This window comes from Gavialis gangeticus, unplaced genomic scaffold, assembly GCF_001723915.1.
Source record: "Gavialis gangeticus isolate Ggan-Ray unplaced genomic scaffold, GavGan_comp1, whole genome shotgun sequence".
NCBI lineage: Eukaryota > Metazoa > Chordata > Crocodylia > Gavialidae > Gavialis > Gavialis gangeticus.
The window spans coordinates 12,046,621-12,070,739 of NW_017729012.1; the positions used below are offsets into that span (position 1 = coordinate 12,046,621).

Sequence of the window (24,119 nt, forward strand, 5' to 3'; positions counted from 1 at the left end):
TACTAAAATAGGTTGAAACCCCCTAGCCTATGGGAACAATATGTTGGACTATCCAAGCTTACTTTTCTCAAAATCTTTTGTTTTAGGGTCACTGTGCAAGGGTCAGTTCTATCAATGATAAAAATGACTGGAAGGTTGTGAGAAAGGCCCTGTCCATTATCAACTTTAATGACAATGAGGTGGAGGTAAGAGGTGTCTTGCAGTGCACCTGATTCTCCCCTTGTCCCCGAGATTATCCTTCACGGTTTGTTCTGTCAGCTGCCCTGACGCTAATTGTGCAGATATCTCCAGCTGATGGGTGCCAGCTAGTGGTCCCCAGTTCCCTGTTTCTACATCCCCCATAACACATACACAATAGTCTTTAATTCATTTTATATTCACAGTTTCATGACCATGTTTCTGCTGTTTTGTACTAGGATTTGCTGAGCATTGTAGCTAGTGTGCTGCACCTCGGGAATGTGCAATTTGCTGCTGATGAGCAAGGCAATGCTCAGGTGACCACAGAAAATCAGATTAAATATCTGGCCAGAGTAAGTACAATCCCTAGGACATTGTCCCTGTAGTGCTGTATTTGCACTGTTACATTATTCCAGGATAAGACTCAATAGCTGTCAAAGCTTGACATTTATTAAATGGACATAATTAAATGAAAATGTGTTTTTTCTATTTAAAATAATTAAAACCAGAGCCTGAAGATCATATTCGACTCCTTTTAGCCAGTGTAAAAATGCTTGCCAATGTATACGCTGTTCATAAGGGATAAAACACTTTTGCAGTAGCTTTAATTGTATAATGTCAATCAGTGCCAAAAAAAAATGCTTGCTGGATATATTAGTCAGCTAATTTTACCTTCTTGATAAACGTCTTTGCTAAATAGTACAGGAACCTCAAATTAACTCACCTAAGGGAAAACGTACCACTGTGGGAGGGTGTCTACACATGGTCAATGTCTACGTGCAAATACAAGTACTACCCTGCTGTGCAGTTTTTTCATGAGCAGCAGTGGACGTGTAGATGCTGACTCAGCTGACTTGGTCACTAGGGTGCTTCATTGCAGGGATGCCTGCTGGCTAACCCCGCACTGAAGCACCCTCATGCCCCAGCCCACCCCTCTGCAGCACACTGAGCCTGGCCACAGCAGCCTTGGGCTAGCAGGCTGACTCCCTGGTCTCCCTGCAGCCAGAGCTGCTGCAGCCTGGCTGAATGTGTTGCAGTCCAGGCACTTGTGTAAACCACACGCCCAGGAGCTTCCCAGGAGCTCCATGCTTATTGCTCCACAGTTTATTGCTGCACATTAATGGCACACGTAGATGTGCCCTGGATGGCTTAATTTACTACTGTTTTAATTCCCTGCCAGTCCCCTTAGCAATTGTCAGGGGTTAGTGATGGGTCCCTTTGGATTATTGGCCAAGCTGTGTGCTCCCTTTTTGAATGGTGAATTAACTCCTATTTATGGGATTTCCACTATGGGTGTCTAAGACTACAAAGAAAAAGTTACTGAATGAGTATCACTTTAATTCTGAATGAGTATGTCTACACAGGTATTTAAGATGGTTTAATTCACTGTAAAGATTACTTTGGATTAACTTTCCTGAATTATCCCAGTGTAGACGAACCCTAAGATGACAGCTAAGAAACGAAGAGGGTTATAGTCAAATATAAACAGTACTTGTATTCAGACATTTCTAAATTAGCAACTGTTCTATCTGCTCCTTAATCTGTAGTTGAATAGATTATTTCTTTAATCATCTCAGTGGAGGTGGGTATTAAGGGGGGTGGTTTAGACAAGAGAGAAGGGGCTTCAGATGAGAGAGACTTTTCCTTCTGTAAGGAGTGTAAGGAAGAAAGCAGCCAAGGTTGACATTACTGGCAGAACACTGAGCTACTGAGTTGAGGGGAGAAAGGGGGTAAAACTGAATGGGGAGCCAGTGGTAAATGGGGAGCCATTGAAGAGCTGGGCTTGAATGGAGCTGAATGGGACCGAGTCTCTGGTTTGTCTGAATCAGATCATGGTGAATGAATAAGAACTTGTGTAACTGAATTTCCATTCTGTTGGTTTTTAGCTCCTAGGGGTTGAAGGTTCTATCCTTCGGGAAGCACTGATCCACAAGAAGATAATAGCCAAAGGGGAAGAGGTAAGAACCAGGGATGGAAAACTCAGAGACTTCCAGATCTGAAGCTGACTAAGTACGCTTTGGTGTTAGTAGACTAGACGGTCTTCTTTGTAGCTAAGAGAAGACACTGTGGATTTCTTGGTGTTATGTAACCTGCTTTTGACTAGTGATGAGTCCTGGAAGATAGTTTCCTGTCTGGGCTGTGTCACAATAGAGTGACCAGTTTATTCACAAAGTTGGCGTGATGATGTAGCTGTGACAGTCCAGAACATGTGCGAGAGAAAGGACACTGAGTACCTGCAAACTTGTCTATGTCTTTCCCAGTTATACAGGTGGCTTTATAAAAGATATTACCCAAAAAATCCTTGCCTCTCACAAATTTGTTCATACTAAGTTAGAAGACTGCGTCTTTCAATAGGCCATCCATATGAAGTTGTTGTTTCTTCTTCCCCATACAGCTGGTCAGTCCTCTCAACCTGGAGCAAGCAGCTTATGCAAGGGATGCTCTAGCCAAAGCAGTGTATGGGCGCACCTTCTCTTGGCTAGTGAATAAGATTAACAAGTCTCTTTCCTACAAGGTAAATTCATCTCTCACTTGAACTCCCATGATTGTTTTGCATGGTTGTACAGCAAACCGGTTGGACATGGTGAATTCAAACTGCGTGATTGGGAAGCAGGGAAAATTACCATCTCCATGCTGAACAATGAATTTCTAACCATATTTCATTCACACTGATTGTGTGGAGAGCCAGACAGCAGGATTATATTTGTAAGAATAGATCACAGCTGCTGCATGCTCTGCCAGGTATGAATGAATGGTTTATGGCTTTGTTGCAGGAGACAGAGTTCCCAGGATGGAGGAGTACAACAGTCCTAGGGCTGCTTGACATTTATGGATTTGAGGTTTTTCAGCACAACAGGTATGTTTCTTTTTGGTGTCTTTGCACTTTGAAGAAACTTGTTGCCCATGATTTAATCCTGTTTTCTTCATGTTTTCTTCATTCTGGATTATTATATAACTAGGCATAGCAGAATTCAATTTAAAAAATTAATTTTTGATGCCTAAAATCAATGTTTATTTTTAAGATTTTCTTTTAATTTTTATCAATTTTATCAATTTAATTTTTTTCAGGATTGCACAAAATTAGGAGTGTGAGGGCAGACGATTTAGTAATGACAGTATACTGTTAAAAGGTTTATAAAATCACATGTTAAAATGTATAAAAGTAAATATCCATAAATCAGTAAAGCATACCTGCTTTAAGTCTTTCTGTTTGTTCATCAGGAAAAAACCATGTGGGTAGAGACCAGCACTCTGCAACAGCAGCACTCTGGAGCTCTGGGAACCCGGGGAGAGACAGCGGCCTCCCAGTTCAGGGTGGGAAGGAGATCCCTTTTGCCCCTTAGGGAACAAGCCCCGCCTGGCGGGCACCGGTGGAGGGGCAGCTCTGCCCCTTGACAGCCATGGCCTCCTGCCCCTCTGGGCAGTGCAGAGGCGCTGGCTGGGCCCCTGGAGGCACCCCCATATGCCCTTCCCCAAGCACCCGGGGGCCGGGCTGGGCAGAAGCTCTGGGAACATGGGGAGAGACAGCGTGGTCGGGGCTGGGTGTGCGGGGGTGCCCTCAGGGTCGCGCTGCTGCTGCTCCTGGGCTGCCTGGAGGGATGGAAGACTGTGGCCATCAAGGGGCTGGGCCACCCCTCCAGTGGTGCTTGCCAAGCGGGCTTGCCTCCTAAAGGGCCAACCGGAGCAAGGGCTGCCTGGGCTGCCCGGCCTGGCCCAGCCCGTGTGATCCGGGTAGGGGCCAAACTCCCAGTGAGCCCTGAGCATGCAGTTTGCAGCCCAGGCTTGCCCAGAGTTTGGGGCCAATCCCCCGTTGGGACCTGGGCAGTGCGAGTGGCTGGTGGCACTGGGCGTTTGGCTACCAGCAGCCCTGCCCTGCCAACCCCCCATCCCAGCACAGTCCCCAGCTCATGCAGCAGCTGCCCAAGCCACTGCCAGGGACTTTTCCTACCTGTGTGCGTGGCACCCCTGCCCCAGATTTCCTTACGCTTGTCCCAGGTTTTTTTTCGCTTCGTTTTTATAAATTTTGATGATTAAATATTTTTCCGTTGGTCTGTGAGAGGCAGGTCAAATTGGTGTTTATCAATAAAAATCAAATCCTGCCAAACCTACATGTAACACATTTCCCTTTGTCTGGTAACTGACACATCAAAACAAGAATAAATCTCAACTTCAGGAAGTTGACAGAATACCTGGTAATTCCATATTTATCTGCATACCATGCACACACCCTTTCCCTAAAATTTAGCCCTCCAAAATTGGGGTGCCTGTCTTAAGCAGGAAAGCTAATTTTTTCTCTGCTGGAATGGAAGCAGTCAGATGAGCAACTGGAAACTGCTGCCAGTTTGAGAGCGTGTGCAAAAGCTGAACACTGGGCTCCATCCTTCCTGCCTGCTGGTTTGGAAAGAAGCTGGCTGTCATTCTGCATCAGGGTCTCTCCTTGGAAAGGCAGCTCCAGGCCATGACTTGGTGGGGCAGGGGGACTTTTCCCCTACATTTTGCCTTCCAAAAACAAGGTGCATGTTTTATTTGAGGGTGTATTGTATGGGAGAAAATACAATAACAGAGCAAGTGTCTTCTGAGCAAGAAGCCTAATTTTACATTTCTTATTCCTTTATTCAATGCAATGCCTGCTGCCATCCTGTTTTATTGATGATGTCTTTCTTCTTCCTCTTTAGGCTTATGCACTGATTTATCTCTGTCTAGCTCAAATGAGTTACTAGATTGCTTGTTTGCATCTTTTTTTTGATTTTCACATAGGTTATGAAGGCCATCCATAAACGATACAGGCTTTACTTTACTTGAAATGCAGTGTTTGAGTGACTAAGTCTGTGTTTTCTTTGGTTTAGCTTTGAGCAGTTCTGTATTAATTATTGTAATGAAAAACTGCAGCAGCTTTTCATAGAACTCACACTGAAGTCGGAACAAGAGGAATACGAGTCAGAAGGCATAGCGGTAAGAGGCAGTACTTCAATTTTTCTTATCTTTTTATAGTACCTCTTTTTGAGGGAAGCCAGCTAGCTAAGAGGAGCTGCTAATTACTGTAGTATGCAAAGCAAGCAGTTGGAAGTAGACTTCTTTTTCTTCCATGTTGCGGTTAGCATTTGAGCCAGCACAACAGGCTCCTATAAAAAGGTTCTTTACTGTGCTTTATGTAGGCACATGCAGTTGCTTCCTCATCCAGGTGATGACACTTAAACATGCAAAGCCCATTCATCGCCTCTTTGCACAACTATCTGCAGGAAAAACTGCATGTGCCAGTCGAGACCGCCTTTTGGAAAAGTTGCTCCATAGGTTCAAGTATTAGATTAGCTACAGAACAGGGGCTTTTGGAAGAAGAAACAGGGCTTTGTAGTCATGTATTTTGAGTGCGGTGAACACTCGAGCTTATGTCAGTGAAATGCCAATGGAACTATAAATGGAGCAGTGAACTGGGTATAGCTAGAGTGACCTATCCCTTGTTCATTACGCTCCCTAGCATCCACCCTCATTGGCGTAGAGATGCCGGAGAAAACATCTCCAACTCTTCTGTTCTGTTTTCTTGCTGAAAATCTTGGTTCTGAAAATACCGAGTTCCATTTCAGTCTTGCAAGCATGAGTTGTTGAGCTGACACAGTGACGGCTGGCTGAAGTTCTTGAGAGCTCTGCAGTCGCATATAATTAAGAAATAACAGAAACTTCTGTAGCAGAACTGTCTCTTAATTGTTTCCAAGAGATGCATGGTGATAGGAACTACCAGCTAAATGGTATGTGGATAGTCTAGTTCATTCCTAGCTCTGAAGATGTTCTTTCTCTTCAATCATGCAGTTAAAAAGTACGGAAACTACCTTCCAAGTGGCAGCTACCGTGAAAGCTGACACTAAGGTTAGGGAGACCACCAGTTGTGAATTAGGGACTATGATGCTGTGCTGAAGTCTTGCTCAGCACCGAGGGTTTGGTTTATGCAACTGAAATCATACGTGGCAAATGTAGTACCAGAGCGATAACTCAGCTCTGTACCAGGGTCTTCAGGATAACTTATAACCTTGTTCTTGTCCCTGACCTCCCCTTCTGGATTTCTCATCTAAGATACTATGTCCTTGGGGGAAACTGCCTCATCAGTTTGAGTCAAAGTTCGTGTGTGGTTTTCTTTCACTAGAGATGGACACTGGCTGCTTTGGAGGGATGTCAGGATTAGGGACTTGATTGTGCAGCCTCCCCCTTTCCTTTATTTGTAACAGGACAAAGACGGTTTGAAAGGGTTAGAATGATAAGTGGTTACACATGAATATGAGTCTTGCACTTGAAATGTGGACCTCAGGCAAACTGGTTTGAATAGCTATCTACCAAAATGCATGGAGCATTCATACAGTTTTCTTCCAATGCAGCGATTCAGTTTCACTTACTCTTTGATTTCTTATATATCTGTGAACGGCAGTGGGAACCTGTCCAGTATTTTGACAACAAAATCATTTGCGATCTGGTGGAGGAGAAATTCAAAGGCATCATTTCTATTTTGGTGAGTTGGCAGAACCGTTTTTCATTGAAAATGTTTAGAATCACAATGGGAAGTGAAAAACATAGGTGTAAAGCACTGGTGGAAGGTCAGGGGAGGGCATCCTGGAAAGAGGTGAAGTGTGAGATGAATTGAGCCCAGAGTTAGGAGTGAGCCATGTGTTACATAGATGTGTAGTTTCACCTTGTTTCTTACCTGTTCTTGCATTTGTTGGCCTCTCAAACCGTCTTGTGCCCTCTCTCCTTCCGTGCATTACACTGAACATGTTAGAAGCTTTTAATTTTTTTTTTTTAAATAAAACATTCTTAACATATTTTTATTAGGACATTTTTGAGGCACGTTTGCCACGATATACTAATGTATATCTTCTCAAGGGCATGGAAGGAGCAGAATATTTCAAGAAATAAATGTCTGTCTGAATCTACTGTAACTTTTTCTAACTGTCTTTAAAACAGTGTAAGAATATCCTTCAGGGAACCTGTTTCATTAGAGAGCCTGTAGCCTGAAAGAAATTACTTGTATTTTATTTTAAGATTTAAAATCTCTCCCTACCCCAGTCCTCACTTTGCAGAATTAATATTGCCACAGGGCTCTGTGGCTGGGATGACAAGAAGTGCAAATCCCAGGCATGACAGCTTCCAAAACTTTAATACACGCCCCCAGGAGTGGCAAAAACAGCTCTTTGTCCTGTTACAGGAGCTCAACTTTGTTGCTGGGCTTCCCACCCCTATCCTGGCCAGTCCCCTCTCATCCTCACCAAGAGCTTGGATTTTATTTCTTTACTAATAAAATTGGTCTATATGACTTCCGTTTTTAGTACCACATCTACATGTGTATATTAATGTGCATGAATAAACTCCAGAGCTTACTGCACCATGGATCGCAGCATGTTGAGCTGGGTCAGAGCAGCCCCGGCTGACCAGGGGCACAATGGGGTCAGTCTGCCAGTCCAGAGCTGTTCCCCCCCAGCAAAATGTGCTGCAGAGGGGCTGGCTGGGGCACAAGGGTGCTTCAGTGCAGGGCTAGCTGGCAGGCAGCCTTCGTGCCCCAGCCAGCCAGGGCAGTAGCTACACGTGCGCTGCTGCTGAGTGTTTTATTCCACAGCAGGATTGTAATTGTAAATGCAAGCACTATCCTGCTGCAGAGTAAATTATTTTACTCCAGCTTAGTAGAGGTGCACTTGTAGGCAGAGACATTTACTCTACAGCTAATTAGTCTACCTTGCAGTAAATGTCTCGTGTAGACGTGCCCCTTGTGTACATAGGTTAGTCAGCTAATACCAGGTTATAGCAAGATTTTTCATTATGCTGATCTCCAAAATTCAACTGAGCTGTAGGAGCAGGTCAGCTGTTTTGTATGTGAGGAGGTGATGGTTCCATCTGCTGGCAGGAAAGAGTTATGGGTCCAGGCAGTGTTCACGGGTACAAACTGGGTGTGCCATTTCAGTGGGATGATGTGGTTCTGGCTTGTATGCTGACATGTACAGAATGAAGTCTGTGGTAGAATATATATCTTTCTACAAATTGACTGTGGTTGCCAATTCTTTCTCTATAGGATGAAGAATGTTTGAGACCCGGCGATGCCACAGATATGACATTTTTGGAGAAGCTGGAGGAAACAGTGAAGAATCATCCTCATTTTGTCACGTGAGTGCTTATCTAGTTGTTTCCGGTTTTGTGAGGAGTAACCAAGCATGGAATAGAGCTTGAGGGTTTTAACTACTCAGATACTGCTGTGCCACTACTTACTTATGCATATTATAGTAGCACCCAGACATCCTAGTAAGATTAAAGCTCCAGTGGTCCTGCACTTTGAATAAAAGCATGAGACTTTTTTCCCCACCCCAAAAATGGAGACGCAGAGGGGTATAACAAAGAAGCAAACAAATGCAAAGTTGGTGGAGGGGAAGATGATGATGGTGGTGGTAAGCTTTTATGAGAGTATGGGATTTCGTAACTACTGCGTTCTCAATGTAGACTGAGTCTCTCTTATTAGGAGGTGTGGGAGGAATGAGAAAAAAATGGCTGCCTATAGGTGATCATCTTTCCTTATTCTCACTACATTGTTTCGGTTAGGCTGACAGTTGGTCCAATAAAAGATTTCACAAAAAAGCCTTTTTTCTCTCAAGAGTTTGCTTGCGTAACTAGTAAACCTGCGTGATCAAAACAGTCGGTTCTCATCTAAGATCTTCATGAGTAGAATCCCAAGGAATTGAGCAATTTGGTTTTAAAAGTGTCATCTACCAAGGCTCTTCAAATACAGTTGCTTTGCTTGACCAATGCAGTTGCCTCTTCAGGACAGGCCCACAAATCTCCTAGCTAAGCACCCTCAAGAGCATACCAAGAAGTTTGTTTTTTGGCTGAAGGTTAATTTACTGCTAAAACTTCCCTCTGGCTGTGCTTGATGCACCTGATACGGCTACTGCCAGGAGATGCTCAGCATGGCTACAGGCATCTCAGATTTCTTGGAAGGTCTACTTGATCGCACAAGGCCTCCCTTTGGAAGAAGCTGACCTTTTTAATAACTATACTGCTAAAATTCATTTATATTCATATAAAACACAGTTCCAAAACTTTGTTCCACCAGCTTTGCTTAGGCACCCTGTCAGCTCAGAGTGTATCTAGCAGTCATTTGTTTCACACCTCATCTCTAGTCCAAAGCTGCCCCATATTTTGATCCCCTATAGTGTTATAGTTTCTGAAAGGTCTTGATCATGTCTTCTTCCTAGTCAAAGAGCATCTGCTTTGTTAGGACTTCAGTTTAATTCTTGTTGAATTGATGGACATCCCATTCCTGTCCCCAGAAAAAGGTCATTTTGTGCCTTTTCCCAAGCACTGCTCTGAGACCATTAAGACATTCACTCCAGTTGATCAGGTCATCCTCTGAAGTTCCTAAAGCTTCATTTCAGCTCAGGGAAGACAATGCCATAAGACAGGCACACCTGTGGCTGGGGTGGATCTCATTATAGGGTAATAGGTGATTATATTCCTGATCGTCACTAAATTGTTTAGATTAGGCAGACAATCCTCTTTCTCAGAGGCTGTGTCTGATCCCTTGTCTGAAATATGTCCTCCGATTGACTCTTCTGCTTGCTTTTATTGCATAGCAGATTCAGTCTGGGGTCACTGTTCCTTCAGATTTTTGGATATGATGATTAGGTTGCCTTGTGTGGGAAGAGGCTGTCTAAAGTGAGTACAGTCACATCAAGGAAAAACAGTGTTTTTGCTAAACTCTTTTGTTGGCTTCCCTTATGTGATCTCCAAAGTTTGGGCAGTCTTTTGAAATTAAGATAGATATCTAAACTTGTGCACTGGGATAATAAAAGTAGCTCTAACAAATGTTTTGAGAGAAGAGAATCCTCTTTTTATGCATCTTGTACAAGGGGAGGCCTGCAGTGTAGGTCCAAGAGAAGTGAGAATCCAAAGATTATTGTTAGTGAGGGTCCTCAGATAACAAGGAACATAGAAGTTTTAAAATACATTTTTACTATCACTGAAGGATTGAGTTAATACAATCACTGAATAAAGTCAAAGCACATGGTCAAGAGAGCATACATATCTACACAAATCTGAGATGCGACAGGAAAATCAGCCAAGAATAAACAGAGCAGGGACTGGAGTTTTGCCTTTATAGATGGTCAGAAATCTGTGAATTTTAGAGCAGCTTAAGCGACGTTGGAATTGTTACGGAATTGGAATTGGTGTGTCTTATTGTTTCTTATCCACCACAGTATCTCTCTGCGACCTGGCTGGTGTCCTGAAAGATGCATCCCTTTTGACACTCCGCTCATAACTGCCATGCTAATGTCATAATTTTAAGTTGCTTAACTTTATCCTTCAGATGGCTCCTGCCATTCTTATACTGGTCATTTACAAACCGCACCTTCAATAAAAACTAGGTTTTCTTCCACTCGTGTTTAAGTATTGTGATTGTTTAGCTCAAGGTCTGAATGGTAGTGGCGCCCCCATTATCTCCTCCCAGCCTGCGGTCTCTGATAACTCTGTATTTCAGTGTCAGAATCCTTTGGTGCTTTCTGGCCTCAGTTTGTAGTTTTACATGCACGTTGAGTAATGCTGCCTTGCCTTGGGAGCTGGCTGCTTGTTTTTGGAACACATCTATGTAGATTTCTGAGACTTGTTGCTTTTTATTGTTATCCTTTAAAGATCAGTAAAATGTCAGCTTCTCGTCCTCTGTTCCAATCCCATTATCAGGGTGTTTTCAGTGTAATATCAGTATTAATTGAGTATCATACTCAAGGATGAGCCCTCCCCAAGGCTAATAGTGTCTCTTTGCAAAGCCTTGACTTCTTCCTCCACAGACACAAGCTGGCTGACCAGAAGACTCGCAAGTCGCTAGGCCGTGAAGAATTTCGTCTCTTGCACTATGCGGGCGAGGTCACCTACAGTGTCTCAGGTAAATATGATGCTGCAACCAGTCGCACCAAGGCCCCTTTTTATATGTTTCCACCTGCTCCGACCCCCTACTCCTTGCCCTTCTTCCAAATTCATGCAGAATTGCTGACTCATAAAAATTAACAGTCAGCTAATAGGTGACTATGTCATTTCATTAATTTCTTACTTCCACATCTTGCCTTATTTTGATTTTTTTTTTTTTTGTCTTTCTAGGATTTCTAGACAAAAACAATGACCTTCTGTTTCGGAACCTGAAGGAGGTGAGGATGGACTGAGAATCGCTTGTTATGTTGACTGTCAGGAGCAGAATTGAAATGGCTCTAGTGGTTTGATATTTCTGTTAGATCTGTTCATCTTCAGGATGCGCTGTCCATAGGCCTGTTGTGTGGCAGAAGCTGAGGTGCTCAAAGTGTGTGTTATTACTGGCATTTATCTGGGATGAAATCTGCTCTGTTTTTTCTGTACTCGACTCCCATGTAGCTGCCTATTCTGTAAAATACAGACTTTTGTACCCTGTCCAGTTTAGGTTTACAAATGTCCTCTCCTTTTTCTTTCTAGACCATGTGCAACTCTGAGAATCCCATTGTGAACCAGTGTTTTGAGAGGACAGAGCTGACAGACAAAAAGAGACCTGAAACGGTAAGAGTAACCGTTGGAATTGGAAGTGTCCACACACGTGCCTTCTGCCTACAGCAGCGTTGGAAAAGGACCTCTTACGTTTAAAATTGGGAGACAGGTTCTTAGCCATGTGTGTCTGGTGCAATGTCAAAATTACTAGCCATAAATGGTAACTTCATACATCAGTCTTCTGTTCTTCTCCCATCCAGGCGGCAACTCAGTTTAAGAACAGCCTGTCGAAACTAATGGAAATTCTGATGTCCAAGGAGCCATCGTACATTCGCTGCATCAAACCTAACGATTCCAAACAAGCGGGTAAGGTTTGGCACTTCCTGGCCCTGCCTGTTTTCCAGGCACTTCCCTCGTCCTGTAGATGTGTTGGGGGATTTATTTCAAAAGTTGTAACTTGGTGACAGGAGTCAAAAATGGAGATGGTTCAAATTCTGGTTACATAAAGTGAAACATTTCAGTGTAAAGCAACTTTGTCTTTTGTGGATGACATGATGATAAAAGGGATCCTAGTTTTCTCTGTTTTAAAAATCCCAAAGTCTCTGAAATCCCAATTTTTCTGATTAAAAAAACCCCCAAATTTCACGTTTTCCCGTGATTAAAATGAAGCATCGCTATATATATAGGTGTCAGTGGAACACAATGTTTTATTGATATATTTACAATTTTAAAGCAGATTGGAAGCCTACTGATGCCCCAATCATTAGAATAAAATACATTCTAAATACCTGTAAATTTTGGCATTTGATTTGGGTCTTTTTACTGTGTCATATCAGAGCTCCCCTCTGACCATTTGCTCACCAGGGCATGGGTCCAGCTGCAGCTGTTGCCCCTGCTGCTTTGGGGCGCTGAGCAGCCCCGATATTCCAGTGCCCTGCCCATGCTGGTGCTCTTCACTCCTGACCTGCTGCCCCCCACCCCCAGTCCCCCAATGTGTGGGGAATGGAGTGGGTGTTTGGGGGAAGATGGGGTGTGGGCACAGGTGATGCGTGGCCAGGGGAGCACAGGCAACATGGTGGGAAGGGGGGAATGTGCCCCTCTCCCCCTCCCTATTTCTGCACCCACTGTGGGCACAGAAATCTGGGGGGGGGCACATTCCCTCCCACCCCCTGCTGCGTTGCCTGTGCCCCCTTGCCACCTCCCTGCCCCATCACCTGTGCCCCCCCACTCCCATAGACTTACCTGGCGGGAGCTGCTCACCACCACACTGTGTGCACACGTACGTGGCACCCCCTGCTCCCTGGGTACCATTCCCCGTAGCCCCAAGCAACCCCTTGCAGACTGGAACCGTGTCAGCCTTCAAGGGGAAACCCACAGTTTGTCGCGTTTTTCTCCTTCAAAGGAGAAAATCCACACTTTTCTCCTTTAAAAGAGAAAATCTGTTCTTTTTTCACGGGAGCCAGAAAGCCCAGATCCCTGAATGTACATCCTCTCCTGCATCTTACTCTTGTTCAGCCCCGCAGATGTAATGAGATAATGATCAGCAGTGCTTAGTGTTTTACAGTTGTGATTTTTTACCTAGTTTCTGTCTGGTGAGAATCCAAAAGGATTTTGTGTGCACGTGTCCTGTGTTGTACAAGAAATTAGATTATCCAGTTGTCCCTTGTCATCGCTACAGTCCAAAGCCTTGCATAGGATTGAGATGAGAGTAACAGGTCTACACGTGCCTGCTTGTTTTTTTTCCCCCTTCTCATTTAATACAAGTGCTTCATTTGCTGTTCTCCAGTCAAATGGTCACTGTGACAGGACATAATGCCTCCTGGTGGCCACACTGATCCTGCCCCACTGCTGTTTCCCATGCCACGCCTTGATGTAAATGCTACGTGAAGCTGGGAGGCTGCCCCAGAGCGCTGGAGTGATCCTGGTGGTGCTGGCCTTAGTCCAACTAACTTACTTAGCCATACCTCAGTCCTACTCATCACTGGGCCCTCAGCCTACTAATAAGGACTATTTTGCTCCCTGCCAGCACTGAGCTTGCCATATGGGCACCAGTTGTGGCCTTCGTACCCCCAGGTCCCCAAGCCTGCGGAGCCTCGGCCTTGAGCTGATGAATCACCTAGCTTTAGCCCATGCATTTCACTGGGTGCCAGATGGCCCTTATGGCATGGAGTGCCTTCCAGCCTCCCGCCCCCCACCTGTGGCCTCCAACCCCCTCTGTAGCTATACCCAAACCCTTAGCCAAATAAAACAAAGCCCGAACCAGTTGGTCTCTAACTTAAAGTTTAAGACTCTACCTTGGGTCCCTACGTCACTGTCAAACCCTGCCCCAGTCAGCTGTCTCCAGCCTTCAGGGTACCTTCTTGGATCTTTAACTTCCATTACAGCAGTCAGTGCTGTCAGGAGCTCCTTTCTTCCAGAGGTCAGGGCCAGACTTAATTCTCTGGTCCTGCAGTTGGGCTTCTGTCTCTTCCCCTGAGCTCCGTCTCTTGTTGCCTGTTGCAGTGCAGCTAGCTCCAGGATAGCCACTCCGTCTGGTAGTTCCTATCTTTGCTGTCTCTGGATTGCTTATTTTCTAGCAGCTGGCTTTGCTCCCCTGCCTGCAGAGGTCTTGCCCGTCTGCCCTTTTCCTCTTAAAGTGGCATGAGCCCCTGCTCCCTGTTATGGTCACAACCTGGACTTAACCGACATTCAGATCCTTGCTATTAGACTTCCAGTTTCACGTCCTTTCAGAATTCTGGGATGGAAATTATCCCGGTCCCCCTGGCATTAAGCTTTTTGAATTTTGCTTCCAAATTAGATGGCCTAATTTCCCCTGTTCTGTCCTCATTTCCATTAGCCATCTCAATTGGCACCGTACCAGAGTTCCTGAGTGAGTATATGCATCTGCGCAGGGACCACTAAGGGCTGATAGTTTTTTCTAGAGTGCAGGACAGTTACAGTTTGATAGTCTTCCTTCAATTTTATGCTCTCAGGTCAGTTTGTTGAAGTTCTTATCCGACACCAAGTGAAATACTTGGGACTGATGGAGAATCTGAGAGTGCGCAGGGCTGGGTTTGCCTATCGCCGGAAATATGAAGTTTTCCTGCAGAGGTAAGCTTTACCATAACTGCCATGGACCTATTTTCCCATCACTGTGTCTACGCTGATATGCTAAGAACAGACGTTTGTATATCGTAAAATGTATACCCTGTTTAACTTGAAAGCCTTGTTTGCTCTTTGTTGGAAGGCCTGGTGCTTGAACCCTCCTTTTGTACTATGCTGAAACTCTGGACTTCTTATTTTCTAAGGTGTCTTCTCCTGTTCGCTTCTAGATACAAATCGCTCTGTCCAGAAACGTGGCCTGTGTGGGATGGGCGGCCCCATGATGGTGTGGCTGTGCTAGTGAAATACCTGGGCTACAAACAGGAAGAGTACAAGATGGGCCGGTCAGTTATTCTTTTATCTTTCCAGTGGGGGATGTGAGTCATTAGGAGTCTTTGTCGTAGTGTTTAAATAAGACTCTGCTGTCCAGGGGGTGAGGTATACAGGTTACAGGTCTCACAGAGAGTGCTGAGTACAGGAAGCAAGGCCCTGTGACCTGCTGAACTCAGTAATGCATTTCTATTTCTAGGACAAAGATTTTCATCCGCTTTCCCAAGACATTGTTTGCAACAGAAGATGCTTTGGAAATACGGAAGCAGAGTCTGGGTGAGTCGCACATCCTAGTGATGTACAAGAGGGCCATTGTTGTGCCTCGTTCTCTCGCAGTGTCCCATCCTTCACCACCGTTTGAAATTCTTTTTTAATTCCAGCCACTAAAATCCAGGCTGCATGGAGAGGTTTCCATCAGCGACAGAAATTCCAGCACATGAAACATTCAGGTATGAGGAGCCAGGGAAATGGAACTCGTGTTTTACCTGTATCATTAGAAGCTCCTATTTTGTTTCTACCAATGGGAATAGAGTCGGCCTCTGCTTGAGGGGGAAAAAAAAAACCCCAAAGATGTAGAGGAGAATAGGTAAGGCGGTGTAGAAATAAGTAATTTTGTTCAATGAAAGGTCTTTTTTCCTCTCTTTTCCATTGTTCTCAGCAATAACTATCCAGTCATGGTGGCGTGGGACACTGGGACGCCGAAAAGCTGCCAAGAAGAAGTGGGCAGTGGAGACCATTAGACGGTACATAGAATCTAATATGCAGGTGCTTTGTTGGCACTCATTTTCCTAACAAAGGATTAATTAACAAGGATAAATTGCTGTCATTTGCAGCCAGCCATCTCCAGAGTGTGTATCTGGAGCATGGTCGACTGAGAACAAGCACTGCCTTCATGGCTAACTAATAAAACAGGAGACCTGAAACAAAAGCCTTGAGTATTTTTATGTACATTGACATTTGTTTCCTTGTCGTTCGTTCCTCTGAGCTACCTGCTCCAGGCCTCTCCACCCTTAGAGTCCCTGGCAGAACGCAAGTTCTCAATTCTTTGCAGGCCTCTGGCCAGTTTCCCTTGTCTTGCAGAGTTTGTCTTCTGTTTTGATGACACGAGTCCCATTTTTTCCCTGGTATGCTTAGTTTTTAATTTCTCCTTCACCAGTGAGGGGCATATAAAGATGCATTGTGGAGCTATAGCTGATTGAATTGGCAGACTGCTAAATGCTTGTAGATAGCATCAAGGGTGAATTTACTGATGCTCTTTCCTTCTTCTGTGTTAGGTTTATTAAAGGTTTTATTTACCGGAACTATCCTCGGTGTGCAGAGAATGAATACTTCCTAGATTACATTCGCTATTCCTTCCTGATGAGCCTCAAGCGCAATTTACCAAGGAATGTCTTGGACAAGTCTTGGCCAACCCCTCCTCCATCACTCTGTGAGGTAGGTGAGAGAGGCAAGGACTAGCACACTTTGAGCACCAGAACATAACAACTGCCAGTTGCTGGGTCAGACCATAGGTCCGTCTTGGCAAGTATCCTCCGCCACACAGTGGCAGATGCTGAAAAGGAGAGTGAACTGGGTATGACTAGGGGGTTTTCCCACCTTTTCTGTCACTTGCAGCTTCCAGGATTTAAACGTTTAACCCAACGTAACCAATTACTTAACCAGTTACTTCTCAAACATGTCATTGCAGTACCTGGGCATTGCGGTGTTCTCCTCTTCCCTGTGTTTACCTATAACGTGTTGTAGGGGAGCGATTCTCAATGTTAGCACTGTTAGGTGCTCAAATATGATTCACAAGGTAAACCCAGATGTTTCGAATAGGAATCCATAGCGTTAAAAACATTCTGACTTGCTGTGGTCTTTCTGAGCTTTTGCAGCAGAAAGATTATTCTATTTCTGTAGTCAAAAATGAAGTGTAGGCTAAGAACTGACATTTTCTGAGCGGTGCCTTGAGTCTATTGAGGCTGAGAGCCACTGTGGTAGGGGAACATAGGAACTGTCATTTACTAAGTCAGACCGTAGCTCCAGTGCCATGTCTCACAGTAGCGGAGAGTAGATGCTGAGGTGGGACGTGAGCAGGGCATGTCCAGAATTTCCCTCACTCTGCTTTTCTCCCATTGCAACTTCCAGCATTCAGAGGTTTGGGGAGTTCTGAATCGGAGCTAGCCCCGCGCCCTACTATCCTCAATACCTACTGATGGACCTTTCATTCAGGAACTGGTCCAATCTCTTTTTGAACTGGATTAAGCTACCAGCCTCCACAGCATCTTTTGGCAAGGAGTTCCACAAATTAATGACATGCTCTTTTAAAAAGAACTTTCTTCTGTTAGTTTTAACACTACTACCCAATAATGACTCCAAGATCCTTTTCTGCCTCTGTGCCGACGGAAGGGGAGTTCCCCAGCCTGTAGGTATGCTGCTGGTTCATCCTCCCGAGGTGCGGTACCTTGCACTTGTCAGTGTTGAAACCCATCCCATTCTCATCCGCCCACCCCTGTAACCTGTCCAGATCTAGTTGTAGCCTGTCCCTCTCTTCTAGCGTGCCCATTGTGAGAGAGAGTAAATAATAAATCCCAATGTACTCTCTCTGCACCATTTAGAATTTGGTAAACCTCTATCACATCATGGGTGTTCCTTGTTTTGTGCCTGGTAGTAGTGCAAAAAGGACCGAGGTGGCGGCTTTGAGGAGACTTGGGATAAATATCTGGCTGGGACTGGGCTTGGTAACCCAGGAGACATTTTCCAGTCTTATTTTCCTGTTGCCTAAAACATGACTGATAACTCCTCCATTGTGACTGACATGGGGTGGAGGGTGGGGTGGGGTAGGGATGCACCTTGTGGATTAACTGAATCAGAGATGCATAAACTTTCATGAGCAAGAGCTCAGTTCATCGGATGCTGTAATATAATGTGGTGCCAGGTGCAGAAGGATGCATGCCCCATGAGTGCTAGTGAGGGCACAGCGTGGAACTGTTAACTGCAGTGGTCTATAAGCAGTAAAGAAATGGGCTGGACTCAGATTTTGGGTAGTAAAAATATAAACAAAACATGATAGTTATGTGTTGAGCATGGTGGTTACATGTATCAAATAACATAGGTACTACATAAGACCAAATAATTCAGTAAGAAATATTAATTGTAGGTTCTGGTGATGCCATTATGAAACAGTGCCTTTAAATCTGGGACCACAAATATCTCCTTAATATGTTGGCCATCTTTGTTCTACCCTGAACAAAGATACTTAGGTGCCATTTAGACATCTATTTGAGGTACTTCCACATCTTTTTGAGAAAATGTTTTGCTCTGAGCGAAATTAATTTCGTCTGACTTGTTAAACTGGGTTGGAAAGCAATGGAGTGACATTTGAGTGCAGGTGGAGAAAGTGGTAAACTTGTTTTTCTTTCCAGCTACTAGTTTGTGCTTGAAAAAGTAGTTCCCCTTCTGTAAGAGTTGATGGTTCAGTCCTCTTGCAACTTGAAAGATCACAGAGCTGCAAATAAAGCTCATGAAATCTTATCTGAAGGCATCATTTTATTATCACATTTTTCCTTAAAACTTGTTTTTTGGGATGGAATCTGTTTGCTGCTTAGATCATCGATGCCTCAAGTTGGCTAGAGTAGATGAAGAGGAATTTTCCAATCCTCAGCCACCCATCCCAAACAAACTGAGGAATATATATAGGACAAGTACTCTGAGCAGGACTAGGAATAGATTATGTTTTAAGTCTTTAAAACAGAAAAGAATAATTTTTGCAATGAAGTGCTCCTTAAAGGTCAGTTAGTTTTGATTTCAGCCTTGTGCTTTCTGTGCCCATTTCTGTTTTGCCCTTCTAGTCATAATGCTACTGTTTTGCTGGGTCTGTTAAAACAGTCTTCATTTTTTCACCTGATTTCTTCTTCAGGCATCACAACTCTTGAGACAGCTTTGTATGCAAAACATGGTGTGGCGTTACTGCAAAAGAATCAACCCAGAGTGGAAACAGCAGGTAGACAATATTTATATCGTTTACCAGACCTCTCACATTTTCCAACGGACAGAAGGGAGTTTTCAGTAACCTTGTTTATTATAGGTGTATCAGGGTAAGAGCTGGAAGGAGAAGGACTGGAGGAGGTGTCGGGAAATATGAAAATAGTCGCACAGGAACGTAGGGGAGGGGGACGTGCTTGGGGGAACAGGGGTAGAAGGGTCTGTACCTGCTAGAACATACTCCCCTTTGGAACCTGTATTTGAATCAATGAATCCTGAGTCACTTACTCTGCTGTTAGTGTAAGCATATACAGTTACTTTTTTACAGGTAAGTGTATTCCAATGGCTGGCTTACGTAGAGGAAAACAGCCTACTGCTGCTACCAGTTACTCCATTAGGTCAAGTGGGAAGGGTTTGGTCTACTGATATCAAGCTAGTGTGTCAGATGTATGTGAACTGTTCCATTTGGCACATGGGGCTGCTTATGGGCCAGAGAATTTGGATGCTGAGCTAGCGGGGGTGAGGCCTGCGGCATGGCTGTCAGTGATGGGAGGGCTGTGCTGCTGCTTGCCTCACCAGCGCAGCCATCAGTGCTGCCCGCTGCCTCTGCTGCTTGCCCCATGGATCTGGTGTGTGACAAGCCCAGTGATTCGGGACTTGCCTAGGGCGCCGGGTGAGTGACATTGCTGGTCTAAAAGGCCACTCTGCTGACAGTCAAGCCGGGAATTAAAATGAACCGAAAAAAAAAAAAGAAACGCTTGGGAATTTCATCCAAACAGAATCACCATGAAGCGCCTGAATTCCACAGCACAGGAGCACCATATTAAAGGAATGTTAAGGTTGTAAAATCAAATACTCTAAACGAATGAAATGACAGGGTTACGTTTTCTCTTGTATACATGTGAAGTTTTCCTGCAAATTTTGCCCGCATATATAGGTAGCCACACGTTTGCATATATAAAAATGCACGTATATGCAGTATATAGCAAAACACACTTACAGAGACAATGCATATTAAAACGTACCGCTGAGTTGTCTCGGAAGATCAAAAACGGAAGATACTCAAAACCATTTCACTGGTAGCATGCTAAACAATTAAGAATCTGGAATGAAACTCCTTAAAATGAATATAACTTACATTTTTTTGGATGGAAGACTGTCTCCGGGCAGCAGTAGCTATGAAAAGGAGTTAACTGTCACATCACATTGGATAACCAGCTCAACGTGAGCTTCCACCTCAACACGAGAGAACAAGTGATATCCTGAGAAGCGTATATAGGATAATACGGAGTAGAACCAAGGAGCTGTTAGGAACACTACGTACAGCGTTAGTGATACCGTTATTCAACATTAAGTCCAATTCTGGTCTCCACACTTGAAACAAGATGCTTGGAAAGCTAAGAAAGGTTTAGAAAAGAAAAACTGACTTGTGGTCTGTTAGCCCAACCGCTCAACTTATCACAGTTCCTAGTCCCCTCCAAAGCCTTGTCTTTGCCAGACCTGTCTTTCAGTGACAGATCAAAGAAACACACTTATAAAATAGGTATCTATGTGGGGGATGAGATTTTTGGATGGCAGAGGGTCTTCAATCTTTCAAAGCCATAATAAAATCAGATGGGTGGAAACTGAAGCCAGTGAAAATCAGTGTAAAAATAAATGCCTATTTTGAATGGTAAGAATAAACAGACTTTGGAACAACAGAGATGCTGCTGGATTCTCTCTCCTCACTGGAAATCTTTATTGAGATTGGATGTCTTCCTAAAAGATATGTTGCATCTTTGCCAGAATTTACAGACTTGATGCAGGAAATGCTTTTTGTAACTGGCCTATATTGTTCAAGAACTCATAATTAGAGTGTCGTGATGGTCTCTTTTGGCCCTACAATCTAGGTCTCGCTGACTGGTTGTTGAAGACGGGTGTTTCTTTCTATTGAGAGAACAAGGTCACTGAATTTCTCTTGTGTATTCTCCTTGCAGTTGGATCAGAAAGTGATCGCTAGTGAGATTTTTAAGGATAAAAAAGACAACTATCCTCAAAGTGTTCCAAGGCTTTTCCTCGATACTCGACTTGGTGAGTAAAGCTCATCTGAGCAGGCAGACGCATTTCTGTCCTGTCTGGCCATTTTTCTTCTTGTTACAGAACAATTCCTCATCTTTGCTTTGGTTTTTGTTTTAGTCCATGAAGACATAAACGCCAAAGTGCTCCAGGCTTTAGGAAGTGAAACAATAAAGGTGAGATTTAGTAATTGTGCAGCTTTTTCACTGATTTAGTAGAGGGTGGGCTCTGTCAAGAGCTCTGATGTGGAATCTCTGATGTGATGCAGTTCTACATTACACTAGGTGGTAGCTTTGGTAATAACTTTAAAAACCTCAGTGCAATGTGGCCTTTGTTCCAGAACTGCAGTTTTGTGGCCAAATTGTGGGCCAGAAGTTGTACTCAAAGGTCAACTTCTAAGTCATGCCTGAAAAACATTTTTGCCCTTCGCTAGCCCTTTAACCCCAGGGTTTCTAAAGTCTTACCCCTTTCTATACCCTCTGGGCTCAGCTTCTCCAGCCACATAGAGGCTGTATCACAAGGGGATAGTTTAGGACCTGCCTAAACCCCCAGAAAAACCACGGCACAGCTCCTGAGTAGGGTCCAAAGTGCTCGTCTCCCAGTCTTGCATGCTTTCTGTTTATCAGGACCTCCACACGCTTGCTATTTGCCAGTTAAACAAGTTGTGCTTTTGGAACTGATAACACTTCTTTCAGTATGCAGTTCCTGTGATCAAGTATGACCGGAAAGGGTATAAGGCAAGGGCACGGCAGCTGCTTCTCACCCAGACTGCAGTCTTCATAGTTGAAGAAGCCAAAATCAAACAACGAATTGACTATGCCAACCTAACAGGTAGGGAACTGCAGAACACCTGTTTTTTGTGGGCTTGATGAATGTAACTAAGGTAAAGACTCTGGATCAGTCAAGATTGGTGCCCGAGAGGGAAAAGATTTCAAATATGTGGCAGCTTTTTAACCCTGTACAGGTGGTTTTTGAAGGTGCTTCCAGTTTCTTCCCAGTCGCGTTCAGAAGGGAATTTGTCGTCTCCTGAAACGGAAGATTATGAAAGACTTTTTTACAACAGTCACCATCCGAGGCTCATTTCTCAAGCACTCGCCGCAGTAGCACTGGGGCCTTTTCTTTAGTCAGAAACGCTGACAGAGATGAACGGTGCTGTGGCCAGTGTTCAGAATTTCTTAGAACTGAGAAACACCTGCCTGTTTGCACGGGTGTGTTTGGAGATGCTTCCAACCACTGGCATTTTGTCCTTGTCTTCAGGGCCCCTTTCCTTTGGCCCTTAATTTTCAAGGTTCATTGACAAACATTTAACATATCCTAAACAAAAGACCTCTATACAAATGTAGCGTGATTTGTTCCAGGAGAACAAAGTGATCAGGAACAGTCAGTGTGGATTCAGCAAGAGCAAGTCAAGCCTGCCTGATCTGATTTCTTTCTATGATGAAGTAACAAGTGCTGTGGATGGGGAGAGAGCAGTGGGCGTGGTATATCTTGACTTTAGCAGGGCTTTTGACACCGTCGTACACAGCATCCTCGTTTAAGAAGCTAAGGAAATACAGACTAGATGAAAGTACTGTAAGGTGGATTCATAACTGGTTGGATCGTTGTACATAGCGAGTAGTGCTCAATGGCTCAATGTCTGTTTGGGAAGTGGTATCAAATGGCATTCCCCAGGGATCTGTCCTGGGTCCAGTCTTGTTTAGCATCTTCATTAATGATTTGAATGATGGGATGAAGTGCGCACTTAGCATATTTGCAATGACACCAAGTTGGGTGGAGTTGTAGACACCCTGGACAGCTGGGCTAGGACCCAGAGTGACCTGGCTAGACTGGAGAAACAGTCCACAGTCAGTCAAATGAGGTTCGGCAAGGATGAGTGCAAAGTCCTACACCTGGAAAGAAATAATTGCTTGCACAAATGCAGTCTGGGGAATGACTGGCTGGGCTGCGGTGCTGCAGAGAAGGACCCGGGCACTATGTTGCACCATAAGCTGAATATGAGCCATCAGTGTGCTCTTGTTGCAAAAAAATCTAACAGCATCCTGGGCTGTATTAATACAAGTGTCACTTGCAAATACGGTAAGTGATTCTTCTACCCTGGTCAACGCTGGTGAGGCCTCTCTTGGAGTACTGCATCCACTTTTGGGCCCTGCACTTCACGAAGGCCGTGGACAGTTTGGAAAGAGGCCAGTGCAGAGCAGTAAAACTGATGAAGGGCCTGGGAGGCAAGACTTGTGAGGAAAAGATGTAAGAGCTGGAGTTATTCAGCTTGGAGGAGAGAAGAGTGAGGGAAGATTTGATAATAGTCTTCAAATACCTGAAGGATTGATTATAGAGAGGAAGGAGATGTTTTTTTTTTTTGTCTCTGTGGCTGTAGGGGACAGGGCTAGGAGCAATGACCTAAAGCTGCAGGAGGGGAAATTTAGCTTGGAGATCAGGAGGAAATCCCTGACTATGAGAGTGGCCAGGTATTGGAACAAGTTCCTTAGAGAAGTTGTGGATACCCCATGCTTGGAAAGTTTCCAAAGTAAGGTGGACAGACACTTGGTTAGGATGGTTTAGTCAGGGATGGTCCTGTCTTGAGCAGGAGGCTGGACTAGATGAACTTGTGAGGTCCCTTCCAGCCTGATTTTCCTTTGATGATTTTCCTGATGATCCCACGGGCTTTGAACTGCTTATGGTCTGGAAATTTAAAACAAAATAGAAACAACCCCCCACCCCCAAACACTGAAGGGACCTTATTCAGAAACTAGCCAATTGCCCATCATGAATGATGGATTTCGGAGAAGTGTTTACATGGCTGGCCCCGAAGGGTGACCCTGCCCCTGCCTGTTCTGTTGCCCCATGCTCCCAAGCCACAGCTCCCCCCCAGCCCTGCTGCTGCCCCTCACTCCCAACCCGCTGACCTCAGCCCTGCCAACGCACCTCACTAACTCAACTGCAGTACCCTGCCCCCCCCCGGGCCATGTTGGTGCCCCTCACTCCTGACCCGCAGCCCCCGGTGCTGCCAGTGACCTGTACTCCCAACCCACAGTCCTCTGCCC

General features: G+C 44.6%; 1 protein-coding gene across 2 annotated transcripts in view; it reads left to right on the forward strand.

Moving 5' to 3' along the window:
• The window catches only part of MYO1C (myosin IC), a 112,185-nt gene that overhangs the window by 80,147 nt on the left and 7,919 nt on the right, over positions 1–24,119 (forward strand). For both annotated transcript variants that reach the window (XM_019511304.1, XM_019511305.1), the window contains exons 7-28: positions 87–185; positions 417–530; positions 2,064–2,135; positions 2,573–2,692; positions 2,952–3,034; positions 5,025–5,130; positions 6,593–6,673; positions 8,225–8,316; positions 10,989–11,083; positions 11,296–11,342; positions 11,641–11,721; positions 11,910–12,015; positions 14,622–14,739; positions 14,961–15,074; positions 15,260–15,336; positions 15,441–15,509; positions 15,719–15,803; positions 16,335–16,494; positions 18,959–19,042; positions 21,000–21,093; positions 21,199–21,254; positions 21,774–21,909. In XM_019511304.1, coding sequence (XP_019366849.1) covers positions 87–185; positions 417–530; positions 2,064–2,135; positions 2,573–2,692; positions 2,952–3,034; positions 5,025–5,130; positions 6,593–6,673; positions 8,225–8,316; positions 10,989–11,083; positions 11,296–11,342; positions 11,641–11,721; positions 11,910–12,015; positions 14,622–14,739; positions 14,961–15,074; positions 15,260–15,336; positions 15,441–15,509; positions 15,719–15,803; positions 16,335–16,494; positions 18,959–19,042; positions 21,000–21,093; positions 21,199–21,254; positions 21,774–21,909 — 2,089 coding nt within the window. The remainder of the gene's footprint in view (positions 1–86; positions 186–416; positions 531–2,063; positions 2,136–2,572; positions 2,693–2,951; positions 3,035–5,024; positions 5,131–6,592; positions 6,674–8,224; positions 8,317–10,988; positions 11,084–11,295; positions 11,343–11,640; positions 11,722–11,909; positions 12,016–14,621; positions 14,740–14,960; positions 15,075–15,259; positions 15,337–15,440; positions 15,510–15,718; positions 15,804–16,334; positions 16,495–18,958; positions 19,043–20,999; positions 21,094–21,198; positions 21,255–21,773; positions 21,910–24,119) is intronic.